We start from the raw sequence: 18746 nt of genomic DNA, 5'->3' as shown, positions 1-18746 counted from the left end.
CGGCCCTCCCTGCGCTTTACGGCCCGGCACGCCACTTTTACTGCAGTCGCTCCCGCCGCCGCCGTTGCCCCCGCCGCCGCGGCTGCTGCAGGTGAGGTGAAGTAAGGTGAGGTGTGGTGTTGGGCCGGTGCCGCCGCCGCTGCCGCCGGGGAGGAGGTGGAAAGCGGGGCTGCGGCGGCCGGCGGGGGCGGCCTGTCAGCCGCTGCTTTGTCTCCTTAGCTCGGGTCCTGTCTGCGCTGCCGCAGGGAGGCCGCCCGGGCCAGGCGAGCCGAACCAATGCTGGACCTGGAGGTAGTGCCCGAACGCTCTCTGGGGAACGAGCAATGGGAATTCACGCTGGGTGAGTTTGGGGTCCTCTGTCAGGACCCCATTCGCTGATCCTTGCTTTCTTCTGGGCTCTTTCCACCTCTGTTCTCAGTCTCTCACGCCCCTGCGCCCGCAGCTCCTCACCTCTTTCGTCCTCTCGGCTCGCTGGGCTCCAGGCACTAGATACCCGCTCCAACTGGCCCGGTTTGCCTGTCAGTTGCTCGTCTCGGGTCTCAGCAGGGTCTCTTTTGGGACAGTGGGACAGTAGTAGTAAAGACAATAATAGCCTGCTCTCCCCAAATGCCTAATGCCTGGCCCTGCTCTTTTTGGACGTAATTCTCTCTAGTACCCCTCGCCGGCGCCTGAGGATAGGTACTATTGTTATTCCCATTTCCATTTTACAGACTAAATAATGGCTGAGAAGTGGCTGACCCCTCTGATCATCACTGTGGCCTGTGGTTTGTCTCCCACTGCTTTTCTGGGCTGTGGCTTCCTTCCCCTTTTTTGGAGGGGAAACCTAGGCTTGGAACCTATGATCAGATGTTGGGGCTCTGGTCAAGGGAGTTGAGTTTGTGTGTATTAAAGGAACAGCTGACTTGCTTCCCTCTTTTTTTTTTTTTTTTTTTTTTTGGAGACGAAGTCTCGCTCTGTCGCCCAGGCTGCAGTGCAGTTGCACGATCTTCGCTCACTGCAACTTAACGCCTCGTGTGTTTAAGCGATTCTCCTGCCTCAGCCTCCCCAGTAGCTAGGATTACAGGCACGCAACACCACACCCGGCTAATTTTTGTATTTTTATTTTTTTATTTTTATTTTTATTTTTTGAGACGGAGTCTCGCTCTGTCGCCCAGGCTGGAGTGCAGTGGCGCAATCTTGGCTCACTGCAAGCTCCGCCTCCCGGGTTCACGCCATTCTCCTGCCTCAGCCTCTCCGAGTAGCTGGGACTACAGGCGCCCGCCACCACGCCCGGCTAATTTTTTGTATTTTTAGTAGAGACGGGGTTTCACCGTGGTCTCGATCTCCTGACCTCGTGATCCGCCCACCTCGGCCTCCCAAAGTGCTGGGATTACAAACGTGAGCCACCGCGCCCGGCTAATTTTTGTATTTTTAGTAGAGACGAGGTTTACACCATGTTGACCAGGCTGGCTGGTTTCGAACTCCTGACCTCGTGATCCGCCCACCTCGGCCTCCCAAACTGCTGGGATTACAGGCGTGAGCCACTGCACCCGACCCCGCTTCCCTCTCTTTTGAAATGTAGTCTGTATCGGATGCTGTAATCCTAAACCCAGACCTCAGCTGTGACAGGTGAAGGTTGGATGAAATAGGAGTTAGGGGGAAGTAACATTCAGTTTCTAAAAAATGCAGTTTGGTCGTTTTGGGGTTTGCTGGCCCAGCCTTCTCCCTTCACCCTCTCCATTCCCAACATCACTGCTTTTATGTGTACAAGGATGTTTGCATTCAGTAACCCCTGTGTGTTTACTTTGATGTTCCAGCACTAAGAAAAGGGGGTGGGGTAGGTGTTGGTGCTGTTTGTTCGTGCAGGCCTGAACTTTAGTCACTCTAGTGTGAGCTACTGGACTAAATCAGCTGCTCCATTGGATTATAAATTATCCTTGACTCTGTCAAGGATTATAAATTATCTTGACACAGACTTATGTCTGTGGAGACAGTGTATTGGAGAAACCAGGTGGTACAGATTGCTGGTAAGGCCCTGCTGATGGTTAGTGGCTACGTACGTCCTGTGTGTTGTAAGAGCTAGTTTTTGCTGTTGGTGTTTTGTTTAAAGACAGAGTCTCACTCTGTTGCCCAGGTTGGAGTGCAGTGGCACAATATTGGCTCACTGCAACCTCTGCCTCCTGGGTTCAAGCAATTCTCCTGCCTCAGCCTCCCTACTAGTAGCTGGGATTACAGGCGTCTGCCAACACAACGGGCTAATTTTTGTATTTTTAGTAGAGACCAGGTTTCACCATGTTGGTCAGGCTGGTCTTGAACTCCTGACCTCAAGTGATCCACCTTGGCCTCCCAAAGTGCTAGGATTACAGGTGTGAGCCACCATGCCCAACCATAAAAGCCGGTTTAATTTAGGGGTCTTGGCCAAATTCTTTCGTAACTTATACCACTCCTGCAGAGTTCTTTCCAAAATATTAGCTTGTACGAAATGCTCCATTCTCTCATGAAGCACTGAGATCTTGGTTGGGAGGCTGGTGATACCATTCTAATGCTCTTTGGCTTTTGGTTAACTCCTTTCCTCCCCTCTCCTTGACAGCTTCTACCCAAGCAAGATCCTCCCACGGCTGGATAAAAACCACAGCCATAGCTTCAAACTGTGCTTGATAGTGTGACTAGGTTGTGGATCTCTTGGTGGTACAAGCATTCAGAGTCCCTTGGTCAAAAGTAGCGGCTAGGGACTGGGTGCAGTAACTCATGGCTGTAATCCCAACACTTTGGGAGGCTGAGACAGGAGGATAGCTTGAAGCCAGGAGTTCAAGACCAGCCTAGGCGATATAGTGAGACCTCGTTTCTACAACAACAACAACAACAACAACAACAACAAAATTAGCCAGGCCTGTAGTCTCAACTACTTGGGAGGCTGAGATGGAAGGATCACTTGAGGCGGGGAGGTCAAGGCTGCCGTGGGTCACAGTCACACCACTGGGCGTGATCCTGGGTGATAGAGGGAAACCCTGTCTCAAGGAGACAAAAAAAAAAGTAGTTACTAGGGTATTAATTGAGATCAAGATTTCCAGAAAACTGAGTGAGAGAGCAAGGCTTCTCTCAGCTGTTGTTTTGACACCCTAACCCTAACTCCTAGCTCTGCTAGTTTCCCAGGAATCAAGGGTTTACATAGTTCTTTCAAACTGTCTAAATAGCAACCAAAAACAGTGAGAAGGGCATTTCTGTATATTGGGTCCAGAACTGAATTTTAGGGGGAAGCTCATAGACTGGCTCAGAGCCTTCATGATTCCCGTGGGTCTTAAAATTCATTTTTACATGGTGTCTGCCTGAGAGATGGTGGTCATTTAACTTTATCAGACTTTAAAAATGGAAAGTCATTTTCCACCTGTGTCAATCTCCCCTACCCTGAACACATCCAAACTACTTTTGGGGCTGTTAAGTAGGGATAGGTCTCGGAAGGGAATCTGCTTTAGAATTACATGCCTAGGCTAGTGAACCAGGAAGAACTTATCTCTTGCCACCACAAGCTTGTAAGATAAGTGTTGTTATCTCTTTTTGCCAGGTGAGGGACAGGCTCAGAGAGAGATGATAAACAAAAGTCGCCAAACAGGCATATCCTGCATCCCACTGCTCTTTCCTTCTGAGAGTGGACTCAACTTTGTCACCAGGTTTCTTATTGGAATCTGTGCAAATGCAGATGCAATTATCTGCCTGGCATCACAATGGGAAGCTGCATCCTGGCAGCTCCTTGGCTGCCTTCCTGGTGGTATAATGTTGGACGATTAGGGAAATGCCAGCAACACAGGGACAGGAAAACCTAGGCCAAGCAGAATCTCTGTGAATATGAATGTCACTGATGGTTTGAGCAGCGGTGAGTAAAGGCAGTGCAGATTTGAAATGTTTTGTTTTCTTTTTTCTTTGTTTTTTTTTTTTTTTTTTGAGATGGTGTCTCGCTCTGCCACCCAGGCTAGAGTGCAGTGGCGTGATTTTGGCTCACTGCAAGCTCCGCCTCCCGGGTTCATGCCATTCTTCTGCCTCAGCCTCCCGAGTAGCTGGGACTACAGGCGCCTGCCACCACGCCCAGCTAATTTTTTGTATTTTTAGCAGAGACGGGGTTTCACCATGTTAGCCAGGATGGTCTTGATCTGACCTCGTGATCCGCCCGCCTCAGCCTCCCAAAGTGCTGGGATTACAGCCATGAGCCACTGCACCCAGCCTCTTTTTTTTTTTTTTTTTTGATACAGAGTCTTACTCTGTCGCCCAGGCTGGAGTGCAGTGGTGTGATCTTGGCTCACTGCAACCTCCGCCTCTTGCGATTATAGGCATGAGCCACCAGCTAATTTTTTACTTTTAGTAGAGATGGGGTTTCACAATGTTGACCAGGCTGGTCTCGAACTCCTGACCTCAAGTGATCCTCCTGCCTCGGCTCCCAAAGTGCTGGGATTATAGGCATGAGCGTTTGTGCCGGGCCCTGAAATGTTTTCAATGAGAGTTACAGAATGTATTGATGCAGAGCAAGTCTCTCAATTTGTTTTTGAAATTAGTCTTGAAAGGGACTAAAAAAGGTAGATTTAAAGGGTCAGTGAAGAAAATACCTTCTCCGAGATTACCTTGTTCCACAGAGACTGAAGGCTCACTGTGTTGAAGGCATCATCTACCTCTGTGAACTCTGCTCACAAACATTGAAAATAAACAGTGCACAGTGACTCATGCTTGTACTTTGGGAGACTGAGGTGAGGGGATCACTTGAGCTAAGAGTTTGAGACCACCCTAGGTAACATAGTGAGACCCTGTCTCTATTTAAATAAAAATTAAAAAACAAAGAAGTGATCTTATTCCCTGAAGAGCTTAATCTAGTGATAGAGAAGGATTATAGAAATAGTTCCTTTTATTATAATCAAGTAGAAGATGTGTAGGGTACTGTGGAGGGGAAGAAGGGACTTGACCTGACCTAGGGGTTCAGAGAAGACTTTCTGCCAACCAACAGGAGCTGGAAATCTTGCAGTCAAATGAAAGAAGAAAAAAAAAACATAGGAGAAAAGGTAGATGATGTGTGCAGGGAACTATAAGCAATTTGGTGTTATAATTAGAGCATGATGTACTGGTGGAAGAAGAAAATGGATTTCCCAGAGTCCCAATTCTGTTTGGTTATAGCTGCCTGGGATACTTTGTGTTGGGATCTGTGCAAATCTGTGGAAAAGAGGGTATGTATTAGCGAAGTGTATTGTGGGCATTGGTTTAGGAAGAACTGGATTTGGAGAAGTGGGGAAGAAGGAGGAATCTAGAGGTTTCTGACTTGAGAAACTCTGTAAGATGTTGAACATAGATATTGAGACCTAGAATACAGAGAAGATGAAAAGATCACTTTTAATCTGTTGGCTTTTATTTGCCTTTAAATGTATACAGAAAACAGATGGAGATATGAGTCAGAAACTGGGTGGTTAGTTGAACCAGGGATGAGCAGAAGAAACACAGTCTATTGGAGAGACTCGGAAAAGTTAGAGGAGAGTAGTATTGGTGGAGAGACAATAGGAGTTCCAGAGAAGGAGGGTGGTCAACAGGATTCGTGGTATAGGACCTAAGTGTTCTACCTAATTGCTTTGTTTCACAGATGTGCATGACCACCTACAGTTGTGCCAGGCACAGTGATTGGGTGCTGGGAGGTATTGAGGTGAACAAGACAGACAAGGTCCTACCTCTGTGAGGATATATGGGAGACTAACAGATAAATAAATGGTATGAGAGGCTTCATTGAATAAGGCAGTGAGGGAAGTGAGGTGTGACCAAGACCTAAAGTGCGAACAAGAGCCAGCTTTGGGTAGAACATTCCAGATTACAGCAGCAACAAGAGCTAATTCAGAGGCCTGAGGTGAGAAAGAGCTTGACGTGTGCAAGTAACAAAGGGTGAACAGTGGAAAGAAGATATAGATGGATAAGATCCAGAATATTCAGGGCCTTTGGTGATGACATGGTGTTTGGGTTTTATCCGCCTGCAATGGGAAGCCATTGAGAGGTTATAAGCAGGCAAATGCTGAGATCTGTGAGACAAAGATTTGTGCCGTTTAGAAGGCTGACTATTCTGTTAGAGCTGGGATAGTGCTCCTGTTTCTTTGCCATTCATATAGTTAGTTCCCTTTAGACATCTTTTGTAGCGCTCTTTTACCAGTAGCTGTGTGATGACCAGTCACCATGGCTGCTTCGTCTCCTCTGGGTGAGTTTCTCCCTGGGTGACTCAGGATCCTAAGATCCTAAGATGCTGAGACATCCTTTGATGTGGTAAATGGAATCCTCCCTCAAGAAACTGGCATGGGCTGGGAGCGGTGGCTCATGTCTATAATCCCAGCATTTTGGGAGGCCGAGACGGGAGGATAGCTTGAGCTTAGGAGTTTGAGACCAGCCTGGGTGGCATAGCAAGACCCTGTCTCTTTGGAAAAAAAGAAAAAGAAAGAAAGAAACTGGCATGTGCCACGTGGATCAGAGAAGCCATGCGGACTTCCTCTTTCTTGACATTGACATCTAACTAACTGAGCTTGTCTGTCTTCTGCACATGGATGTTTGTCCATTCCTCCTGGGAATGACAGCATAGATGTTCCTCCATTTAGGAATGGCAAAGATGACAGATGCATCCAGCTTGTTCATATTCTCAAACATTTATTGAGTCCCTACTATGTGCCAGGTTTTATGCTATGGAAGGCTGAAAAGTACTTTTTTAAAGATTATAAGTCAGCCTTGTGATGATTGCCTTCAACTGTCTTCAGACTGAAGAATGGCCTCTCAGATGAGGGCAGAATCAGATTGTTTAAATGTAAAATCAGCCATGAGCCTTTTACCTTCTAATTAATTCTTCATTTGTAAGCTCTTTTTTGCATATCGCTTCTCTTTGACCTGGAAGCCAACTGATTTAAATGTGAACTGGCTGCCATCGGATGAAGCCATGGTCCCTTTTCTTCCTTTCTTTTGTCACCCACTCTACAATCCATCAGTCCCACTCGGTAAATATTTATTCAACAGTCACTGGATTGGCCACGTGCGGTGGCTCACACCTATAATACTAGCACTTTAGAAAGCGGAGGTGGGAGGATTACATGAGCCCAGGAGTTCAAGACCAGTCTGGGCAACACAGTGAGACCTCGTCTCTACCAAAAATTTAAAAATTAGCCAGTTGTGGTGGCACATGCCTGTAGTCCCAGCTACTCGGGAGACTGAGGTGGGAGGATCTCTTGAGCCTGGGAGACAGAGGTTTCAGTGAGCCAAGATTGCACCACTACACTCCAGCCTGGGTGACAGAGTGAGATTCTGTCTTAAAAAAAACAAAACAAAACCAGTCACTGGGTGGTTAGCTCTGAGCAGGGTACAAGGGATCCAGAGAGTGGTGAACAGCAGACACATTGTTTTTGTATTCATTAAACTATGAGTCTTTGTTTTTTGATTGTCCAGGTCCTGTCTCTTTGTGTGTTTCTTCTTGTTTAAATTATAATGGACTCTGGAAACAAACTTTTTTTTTTGAGATGGAGTCTCGCTCTGTCGCCAAAGTTGGAGTGCAGTGGCGCGATCTCAGCTCACTGCAACCTCTGCCTGCCAGGTTTAAGCAATTCTCCTGACTCAGCTTCACGAGTAGCTGGGACTACAGGCGCACGCCACCATGCCCAGCTAATTTTTTTGTTTTTTTTTGTATTTTTAGTAGACACAGGGTTTCACCAAACTGGCCAGGCTGGTCTCAAACTCCTGACCTCGTGATCCACCCGCCTCAGCCTCCCAAAGTGCTGGGATTACAGGTGTGAGCCACCGCGCCCACCCTGGAAACAAACTTTTTGGTGGTCTCGGTGAGTCCTTAGAATGTTGAAGATGTCGGGCCGGGCGCGGTGGCTCACGCCTGTAATCCCAGCACTTCGGGAGGCTGAGGTGGGTGTATCACGAGGTCAGGAGATAGAGACCATCCTGGCTAACACGGTGAAACCCCATCTCTACTAAAAACACAAAAAAATTAGCCGGGCGGCGTGGTGGCGGGCGCCTGTAGTCCCAGCTGCTCCGGAGGCTGAGGCAGGAGAATGGCGTGAACCCGGGAGGCGGAGTTTGCAGTGAGCCGAGACCGCGCCGCTGCACTCCAGCCTGGGCGACAGAGCGAGACTCTGTCTCAAAAAAAAAAAAAAAAAAAAAAAAAAAAGAAGGAAAAAAAGAATGTTGGAGATGTCATTGGAATTGGAATTTGGATTACTTAAACTAGAGGCATATGTAAATCTGCTTATAATGGGCCATGAGTTAAAGAACCAAGTGTTAAGAATTAGATATTCAGGAATGCCTCGCCCTGTCGCTTTTTTTTTTTTTTTTTTCCCCTCCTGAGACAGCACCTGGCTGGGTCACCCAGGCCAGAGTGCAGCCTCCACCTCCTGAGCTCAAGCCATCCTTTCACCTCAGCCTCCTGAGTAGCTGGGACGACAGGGGCACACCATCATGCCCGGCTATTTTTTTTTTTTTTTTTTTTTTTTTTGAGATGGAGTCTCGCTTTGTAGCCCAGGCTGGAGTGCAGTGGCGCAATCTTGGCTCACTGCAAGCTCTGCCTCCTGGGTTCATGCCATTCTCCTGTCTCAGCCTCCCAAGTAGCTACAGGACTACAGGTGCCTGCCACCACGCCCGGCTAATTTTTTGTATTTTTTTTTTTTTTAGTAGAGATGGGCTTTCTCCATGTTAGCCAGGATGGTCTCGATCTCCTGACCTTGTGATCTGCTCGCCTCAGCCTCCCAAAGTGCTGGGATTATGGGCACGAGCCACTGCGCCCAGCTGCCTGGCTAATTTTTTTGTATTTTATTTTATTTTATTTTATTTTATTTTTTGAGACAGAGTTCACTCTTGTTGCCCAGGCTGGAGTGCAATGGCACTATCTCGGCTCACCGCAACCTCCGCCTCCCAGGTTCAAGCGCTTCTCCTGCCTCAGCCTCCCAAGTAGCTGGGATTACAGGCATGCACCACCATGCCTGGCTAATTTTGTATTTTTAGTAGAGACGGGGTTTCTCCATATTAGTCAGGCTGGTCTCAAACTCCCGACCTCAGGTGATCCGCCCACCTTGGCCTCCCAAAGTGCTGGGATTACAGGTGTGAGCCACCATGCCCGGCCATTTTTTTGTATTTTAATAGGCATGAGCCACTGTACCCTGCCCCCTGTTGCTATTTTTTTTTTTTTTTTTTTTTTTTTTTTTTTTTTTTTGGGACAAAGTCTTGCTCTGTCTCCCAGGCTGGAGTGCAGTGGCACTATCTCGGTTCACTGCAACCTCCGCCTCCTGGGTTCAAGCAGTTCTCCTGCCTCAGCCTCCAGAGTAGCTGGGACTACAGGTGTGTTCTACCATGCCCAGCTAATTTGTGTATTTTTAATAGAGACAGGGTTTCACCATGTTGGCTAGGTTGGTCTTGAACTCCTGACCTCATGATCTGCCCATCTCGGCTTCCCAAAGTGCTGGGATTACAGGCGTGAGCCACCAGGCCTGGCCCCCTGTCGCTATTTTTAAATTAAACAAAAAAATAAAAATAACTAGATATTTGTGGGATTTTAAGTAAAAATCCAGTGAAATCCTTGGTAAAATAAGTTGATTCATTGATTCTGGTGGATGGGTGATCTTAAACTTTTTTTTTTATTTTTTTGAGACAGGGTCTTGTCTGTCACCCAGATGGGAGCACAGTAGCACTATCATGGCTCACTGCAGGATCAACCTCCTGGGCTGAAGCAATCCTCTCACCTTAGTCACCCCAGGACCTAGGACTACCGGCATATCCCACCATGCCCAGCTAATTTTTTTACTTTTTGTAGAGACAGGATCTTACTATATTCCCAGGCGGGTCTTAAATTCCTGGCCTCAGGAAAGTGTTGGGATTACAGGCATGAGCCACCACACCAAGTCCTGATCTTAAACTTTTAAAATTGTTCCTTACAAGTCATGTACTCTAATAGGCCTTCATTTCAGAGATGCAGAGACAGGTGCCAGAAAGGAAGAGAAAGGACCTATCTCAGGTCATACCTAAGCCATGGCAGAGTGAGGACCAAAACCTGGGTCTGCAGAATCATGCAGTCAGTGCTTTTCTCACTTGGTTCTTTGATTCATACTTACTTTGCTTTCTCTGGGCGCTTGTCTGCGTCAGATCAGTGTGGCGGTCCCTATTTCTAGGAAGACTTTTTGTATATTCAGTGCCTCCCCTCTCCTTCCATGCATGTCCAACCTTTTGGCTTCCCTGGGCCACATTGGAAGAAGGATTGTCTTGAGCCACACATGAAATAGACTAACACTAATGATAGTTAATGAGCTTAAAAAAAATAAAAATGTAAAAAAGGTCCATGCGTCATATGCATCTTTTTTTTTTTTTTTTTTTTTTTTTTTTATAGACAGAGTTTTGCTCTGGTGCCCAGGCTGAGTGCAGTGTCGTGATCTTGGCTCACTGCAACCTCCGCCTCCTGGGTTCAAGCATTTCTCCTGCCTCAGCCTCCTGGGTAGCTGGGACTATAAGGGCAGCCACCTCGCCTGGCTAATATATATATATATATATATGTATGTGTGTATATATATATATATGTTTTTAGTAGAGTCAGGGTTTCACCATGTTGGCTAGGCTGGTCTCGAATGCCTGACCTCAAGTGATCCTCCCACCTTGGCCTCCCAAAATGCTGGGTGGGATTGCAGGCATAAGCCACCACGCCCGGCCCATGCATGATTTTTGTGATATCCACCACCACAGATAAGCAAAAGAGTCGTTGCATTCGAAGAGTTGGACACCTGTGCACAGTCCAAGTATTCTCTTAGTGCTTGCTGCTTAACATTATTGTAGCTCTTACTGCTTATTGAACTCTTATTTACTCATGTATCTGTAGACCTTAGTAGCCCCCAAACATCCCCAGGCTTTACTACAGGGACCAGTGCCTGGTGAAGTAGTAGATGTCAATAGATGGATAGCCAAAATAACCACACAGGTGTCTTGCTTTATTTCAGGAATGCCTCTGGCTCAGGCAGTAGCCATTCTTCAGAAGCACTGTCGCATCATCAAAAACGTCCAGGTTCTCTACAGTGAACAGGTGAGTGGTGGCTGATTTGTTTATTGAAATAGCATCCCTTGGCAGTGAGTCACTTCCAGAGCTGATGCTTTGGGATAGGCTGACTGGCAAGGATAGCTGTGTTCGAATGGGAGGATCTCTAGCACCAGCCAGTTACCAAGTACCTTTTCTTTGATTCTGAAACTTTTGTTCTTGATTATCTAGTACAGCTAGGTTTGGAAGAGCAGTAATAATTGAACCTGTGTTTTGTCTGTGCTCAACCTGCCTACAGGCCCTTAAACAGGGACTTTTCAGTAGTAGGTTGCTTCAGAGGCTGTCTCTGGTATTTTAGAGTGCTTACCTTCCACTTCTGTGTTTAAAGTTGTCTTTTCTGCTTTGTTGGTTAGTTTGTGTTCAGGATTGTTGCAGTGCAGATCTCTAGCTAGCATAGCATACCAGATTTGAAAGGAAACAGATATAATTCACCCCTTTATCTCTCTCAAAGAGCAATCTTCCCACCACTGAATTCTCTGAAACCTGCAGTTCTGTGACCAGACCATGTGCTGCCATGTTGCAGCCTTTGTGGTGTCCTATGTGTCACAAGCCTCAGGGAATAGTTTTGAGCCTACAGAGGCTAAAGGATGTCCCCAATGACTTTTCTGAGACCCTTTGAGTACTAGTTTATTTCAGTTCTATTTGTTCCAATTAGTTTCAGATCCTAAAGCAAATGACAGTTTATTTCTGACATGAAGAATGTTGTAAATTATAGGTGGGCAAAATTTCTGAGAGGCTTCTCACTTTTTGACTTGAAGCAGAATCAGAATTGGGCCTGTTACCTATACCCAGAGATTACATTCTGCCATATTGTACCCCTCTACCAGCCTAATGAGACCCTCATGTGAGGGATCTGATAGAAGACATGCTTAATCTCCAAGCAAGTGCTTGAGTATTCATGTGGTGCCTATAACGGAACAGGGGACTTGTAGGAGTGGGCAGGGGTTTCTTTTTTTTTTTTTTTTTTTTTTTTGAGACGGAGTCTCGCTCTATCGCCCAGGCTGGAGTGCAGTGGCGCAATCTCGGCTCACTGCAGGCTCCGCCTCCTGGGTTCACCTGCCATTCTCCTGCCTCAGCCTCTCGAGTAGCTGGGACTACAGATGCCCACCACCACACCCAGCTAATTTTTTTTTTTTTTTTGTATTTTTAGTAGAGATGGGGTTTCACCGTGTTAGCCAGGATGGTCTCGATCTCCTGACCTCGTGATCTGCCCGCCTCGGCCTCCCAGAGTGCTGGGATTACAAGCGTGAGCCACCACGCCCGGCCAAGGGTGGGCAGGGGTTTCTTGAACCACTGTGGATTATCAGTGCCAAAGTGGATTCTCATTAATTAAATTAATTTTTTTTTTTTTGAGACAGAGTTTTGCTCTTGTTGCCCAGGCTGGAGTGCAATGGTGCGATCTCGGCTCACCTCAACCTCTGCCTCCCGAGTTCAAGTGATTCTCCTGCCTCAGCCTCCCGAGTAGCAGGGATTACAGGCATGTGCCACCACGCCCAGCTAATTTTGTATTTTTAGTAGAGATGGGGTTTCTCCATGTTGGTCAGGCTGGTCTCAAACTCCCAACCTTAGGTGATCTGCCTGCCTCGGCCTCCCAAAGTGCTGGGATTATGAGCCACTGTGACCGGCCAAAATTTATTTCTTATATCACCACCATCATTGTCTGTTATTCCGGTATTTGGGTATAAACAGTGTTAGCATTAAGTTGATTTTCCCCAATATCTTCTAAGCAACTTTAACACATTAGCAAATATGGGTTTGACCAGGCACTGTGGCTCACACCACTAACTCCAACACTTTGGGAGGGCCGAGGCAGGAAGATTGCTTGAGTCCAAGAGTTCGAGACCAGCCAGGGCGACATAAAATAAAAAATTAACCTGGAGTGGTGGCGCACACCTGTAATCCTGGCTATTCGGGAGGCTAAGGTGGGAGAATCATGAGCAGTGAGGTATGATTGTATCACTGCACTTCAGCCTAGGTGACAGACCAAGACCCTGTCTCAAAAAAAAAAAAAACATGGGTTTTTGAGTCTGAATCCTGATTTAGATATCTGCTTTTCTCATTTCTAATTCATGAGAGTTGTGGCATATTAATAAGTAATCTGGTTATCTTTCTGTAAAACAGTACAATTTCTTGATAATAGAATAATCTTTGGGTTTGTTTGTTTTTGAGACAGAGTCTTGCTCTGTTACCCAGGCTGGAGTACAGTGGCACAATCTTGGCTCACTACAACTTCCACCTCCCAGGCTCAAGTGATTCTCCTGCCTCAGCCTCCTGAGTACTTGCGATTACAGGCACATGCCACCACGCCTGGCTAATTTTTGTATTTTTAGCAGAGATGGGGTTTCACCATGTTGGCCAGGCTGATCTCAAACTCCTGACCTCAAGTGATCCGCCCGTCTTGGCCTCCCAAAGTGCTGGGATTACAGGCATGAGCCACCACACCCAGCCTAGGATAATCTTTGGATGAGGATCAAAAGGAGATGGTCTCTCAGAACTCTGATCTGATGCCCTTTTTTTTTTTTTTTTTTTTTGAGACAGTGTCTTGCTCTGTCACCAAGGCTGGAGTGCAGTGGCATGATCATGGCTCACTGCAACCTCCCCTAACCTTCCTCCTTTAGTTTTGCCACTCCTGGGCTCCAGCCGTCCTCCCACCTCAGCCTCCTGGGTAGCTGGGACCACAGGTGTGCGCCACCACATCTGGCTGTTAAAAAAAAAAAAAAATTTGGCCAGGTGCGGTGGCTCATGCCTTTAATCCCAGCACTTTAGGAGGCCAAGACAGCTGGATCAGTTCAGGTCAGGAGTTCGAGACCAGCCTGGCCAACATGGTGAAACCCTGTCTCTACTAAAAATACAAAAATTAGCCAGGTGTGGTGGTGCACACCTGTAATCCCAGCTACTCAGGAGGCTGGGGCAGGAGAATCACTTGAACCTGGGAGGCGGAGGTTGCAGTGAGCCGAGATCATGCCACTGCACTCCTAGGCAATAGAGTAAGACTCCATCTCAAAAAAATTTTTTTTTTAGAGACAGGGTCTCATTATATTTGCCCAGACTGGTCTCAAACTCCTGGCCTTAAGCATTCTGCTTTGCACGGCCTCCCAAAGTGCTGGCATGAGCCACCGCACCCAACCAATGTGATGCTTCTTAAATTTGGGTCTTGTCCTTTTCTTCTGCCTACTTTCTTCCCTTCCTTACCCATTTGTCTCTTTGTTTCCCAAATGCAGAAAACATTTTGTCTGCATTAAACATTTCAGAAATATCTTCTTGTCTCTATGCAAATCACACCTTGGAAATGAAATGTCAAGTACGTCCCATCTTTCTTAGAGGGAAAAGATGTTAACTAGTAGCAGATGATTTTACTGAACTGCTTCATATGAAGGACAGCTAGGTTACTGGAAGAACCTGCTTAAATACCACATAGTATGTGTGTATTTTGGTTTTAGAGATACAAAGTATTAATAAAACATTGACTCTGAGAGTAATTTGATTGCTTTTGAAAATTGCTAGGTTATATCCTGAATTATAACAATGCCAGGAAAAAAAAAGATCAGATCTTGGGAAAGTATAGGAAAATCCAGATCCTGGCACATTCCTCCTCCAAGCAAGATTCCTGGAAGAGACTAAAATGTTGCTTCACTCTGCTTATTCCATGGAATGGCTCTCTCCAAAATGGAACTTTGTGTTCTGGGTTGATACTGGTAATCCAAGTTCAGAGTTCATTGTACCATTATCTTGCTTGAGACCTAATGGTTTAGACATTCATATAGACCTACTAGAAAATACAACATTCTTCCTTTAGTTTTTGCCAAGCATGATGGTACTATCTGGGCCTGCTGCCTTGTGGGGATCATTGGGATGGAAGGATGCAACCTGCACTAATCCCAAAAGACTCTTAGGAGAGAATTTCGCCAATGAGGCCAACACCAGCAGTGGCTTATGGCCTTCCAGGCTGTGTCTCTGTCTCTGATAGCTGTATCTCCATCATTCACTTTGTCTAACTTGAGAAGCTCTATAAAGAAACTAAACCTTTGGCCAAGCACGGTGGCTGACGCCTGTAATCCCACCACTTTGGGAGGCTGAGGCGGGTGGATCACGAGGTCAGGAGATCGAGACCATTCTGGTTAACACAGTGAAACCCCATCTGTACTAAAAATACAAAAAGTCAGCCGGGCGTGGTGGCAGGCGCCTGTAGTCCCAGCTACTGAGGAGGCTGAGGCAGGAGAATGGCATGAACCCAGGAGGTAGAGCTTGCAGTGAGCCGAGATTGTGCCACCGCACTCCAGCCTGGGCAACAGAGAGAGACTCCATCTAAAAAAAAAAAAAAAAAAGAAACTAAACCTTTTGAGTAGCCATGTGTTAAAGAAGGGTGGGGTTTTAGATGGTGTTTTTCCTTCTACCATTGGGCAGCCTCGATCAGGGCTGTGGAGAATCTTCAGACATTGAATCCTTGAATTAATTGCATTGGACCAGAAGCACGCAGATGGGGCAGACACAAGAGGAGAGTGCTGTGTGCCGGGTATTGGGCTAGGTGCTTTCTGACCTACTATCTCTGTCCTCATAACAACCCTGGAGGGAAGGGATGAAGGTATTCCCATGAAGAAACCAGAGCTCAGAGAAGTTTTGAGAGTTACCTAAGGTCACCAGGGTTCTGTCTACTGCTTTGTTCTGCTACTCCCCTCCCCCAGGATTCAGAAGGGGCAAATGCAGAAATGTGACTCTTTAGATCTTAGATTTTGGCTTTTCAGGAAGAAGCACATATGAAATGGGATGGGAGGTTGTGGGGAGAGAGAAAAAGGGTAAGAGGGTCATCTCATAATCAGATCACAATGTATTTCTTTGTCCTAGAATTTGATCTAAACCATCAAAGAATAAAAATGTGTTCCCTGTGGATGGTACGAACAGCCCGAGTGTGAATGGATGTAGGTTCAGCTGATAGGCATAAGCAGTATCTGCTGAGTTTAGATCCTGGACTAGGCCTTTTCACATGACCTGTATTCCTCACCAACTGCTCTGTAGGTTCGATGGCAGTGAACTTCATACTGCAGATGTGGACCCTGGAGCCTGAAAGGAGAATGACGTGTATACTCATATAACTTTGTCCCTTTTCCCCAGGTATTTTTACTCAAGCCCAGAAGGGAGAGGCTTTTTTCAGCCGATATTAAGAAACAGCAGCTGCAGGCTAGAAGTAAAAAACACCATATGTTCATGCAGCAGTTTTTTTCTGGTTTCCAAGCATCATTAGCTGGAGGAGAGAGGGACTGCCTGCACTTAGATATTCCCTGTGTGTTGCATTTATATTGTAAGGCTTTCAGTAGGTGCTTAGTGAATAAATCAGTTACTCAGAATGTGTTTTATTTTTGTTTTGTAGTCTCCTCTAAGCCATGACCTCATTCTTAACCTGACTCAGGACGGGATCAAACTAATGTTTGATGCTTTCAATCAGAGACTTAAGGTAACTATAAATGACAACTAATGTTTCATGTCCGGCTGGGCCAGTCTTTCTGGAGCTAATTAGTATGTGCTATTGTGAGATGTTTCAGAAACTTATAAGTAGGTGTGGACTTCTTTGGTTCAGAGATCACTACAATGTAGGGAACTGAAGCTGTGCCTGTTCCCCTAAAAAAAGGGAAGATGGAAGTGGGTTGGGATGGTCAGAAAGAGGCTGGGAAGGGCTGCTTTCCCAGGCTCCAGAGGGGAAGGTGAAAGAGTGTTGAAGATTTGGGAAACATGCTATGGGGAGGGGGCTTTCATGTCCAGTAGGAAAACAAGATGGTTTTACTTCATTCTTTTGTCAAACACTGTAATTTGGTTAGAAAATGGAAACTGTTCTTCCTAGAATGCTGGGGCTTGGGTTAACAACACCAGCAATGAGTTGATTCTTTAACCCTGGGGAGGAAATGTAAAAAAACAACTTACTAATATGTGGGGCTATCTTAATTGGCATTTGAGTGCCATTTGCTAACACCTGTTTCAGTCCAGTCTGGTTTTCTTTGTTTTTTTTTTTGGTTTTTTTTTTGAGATGAGGTCTAGCTCTGTCACCAGGCTGGAGTGCAGTGGCTCGATCTCGGCTCACTGCAACCTCCGCCTCCTGGGTTCAAGCGATTCTTCTGCCTCAGCCTCCTGAGTAGCTGGGACTACAGGTGCACGCCACCAAGCCCAGCTAAATTTTTGTATTTTTAGTAGAGATGGGATTTCACCATGTTGACCAGGCTGTTCTCGAACTCCTGACATTGTGATCCGCCCGCCGCAGCCTCCCAAAGTGCTGGAATTACAGGCATGAGCCACCGCGCCCGGCCCAGTCTATTTTTTTTTTTTTTTTTTTTTTGAGGCAGAGTCTCACTCTGTTACCCAGGCTGGCGTGCAGTGGTGCAATCTTGGCTCACTGCAACCTCCGCCTCCTGGGTTTAAGCAATTCTCCTGCCTCAGCCTCCTGAGTAGCTGGGACTACAGGTGCATGCCACCACACCCAGCTAATTTTTTGTGTTTTTAGTAGAGATGGGGTTTCACCATGTTGGCCAGGCTGGTCTCGATCTCTTGACCTCGTGATCCACCCGCCTCGGCCTCCCAAAGTGCTGGGATTACAGGCATGAGCCACCACACCCAGTCCAATCTGTTTTTGATATACCCTGTTTACAAATGCCTGGGCCTCACAGGTTAGTCATGTGACACCAGAGTCATGCCTCAAAGTCATGAGATTGAATGGGCCCTGGGCAGTGGCATGCCAGAGTTGTTGTCCTTCTTGGGTTATGGAGTAGCCTTTCCAAAAGACTTGGGTACTTCCCAGTTCTCATCATCCTTGTCACAAGTGAACTGCTAAGGAGAGAAAACAAAACATGGAAAGAGAATCAGTACGTGGAATTAGAATTCCTCATTCTATCCCGTCTCCATGGCCAGAAGTTCCACACTGGGAAAGGGCAGAGGATGATCTTCAATATGGCATAATCACAAATTGGGGGGAAATTAATCTGGTAACATGGAAATGCCTTTACAAGTAGTCATTTCCCTTACCAAGTGGACTTGGTAAAAGTCCACTTTAGAAAATGTAACCCAGAAACACTGGGGGAAGGTAATGGCATTTCATGGTAATGAGAAGCTGGAAGTAACCTAAATGGGCAACAAAAGGGATGTCCAGCAGCCCATAGCATCACAGCATGGTGAAGACAATGTCATATGTTTAGTGAGTGCTTAGGCATGCTAGGCACATGGCTGGGTGTTTCACATGCATTTTCTAATTTAATCCTAACGCGCCTGTGAGTAGGTACTGTTTACTAGCAAGAAAGCCGAGGGACAGAGAGGATAAGTAGTCTACCTGGTGCCAGGCTTTTAACTAGATATTGGCAATATGTGGTGGCTGACCACTTAGGCTCTGTTGATGGATCTGGGAAATAAATGAGAAAAGCTGAAGAAATGTACAGAAATGTGAGGAATGGGAAGTACCTTTGGATAGGAAAGGAGGTAAAATCGAACTGGCAATCCTCTTCTGCCTTCTTTGGGATCCCCATGAAGGAGAGACTGGGATCCTGCCTGAGTCTTCTGGAAACTGAGCAAGTAATCACCCAGATGTTTTTGATTGGCACCAGCCTGACCTGACCTATCTTCCTGCCCTTCCATCCAACACCTTCAGAATCCACCTGTTCTGATACTGCCTCCTACAGTTGCTCCCCACCCCTTGCCTCAAGCCTAAGAGAGACAGCCCTGTGGAATG

General features: G+C 46.5%; 1 protein-coding gene across 4 annotated transcripts in view; it reads left to right on the top strand.

Moving 5' to 3' along the window:
- Positions 1-18746, top strand: part of C2H16orf70 (chromosome 2 C16orf70 homolog) — a 36567-nt gene continuing 17821 nt past the window's right edge. The window contains exons 1-4 of one of the 4 annotated variants that reach the window (XM_003262873.4): positions 1-91; positions 220-340; positions 10950-11032; positions 16410-16493. In XM_003262873.4, coding sequence (XP_003262921.1) covers positions 277-340; positions 10950-11032; positions 16410-16493 — 231 coding nt within the window. In that variant the 5' untranslated portion in view covers positions 1-91; positions 220-276. Of the gene's footprint in view, positions 107-219; positions 341-10949; positions 11033-16409; positions 16494-18746 lie in introns of those variants that run through there. The other 3 variants (XM_030795610.1, XM_030795607.1, XM_030795613.1) reach the window with 3 other exon arrangements.

Source organism: Nomascus leucogenys, chromosome 2 (genome assembly GCF_006542625.1).
Source record: "Nomascus leucogenys isolate Asia chromosome 2, Asia_NLE_v1, whole genome shotgun sequence".
NCBI classification, from domain to species: domain Eukaryota; kingdom Metazoa; phylum Chordata; class Mammalia; order Primates; family Hylobatidae; genus Nomascus; species Nomascus leucogenys.
Note: the sequence above shows the minus strand (reverse complement) of the source record. Positions and strands in the feature narration are given on the sequence as shown.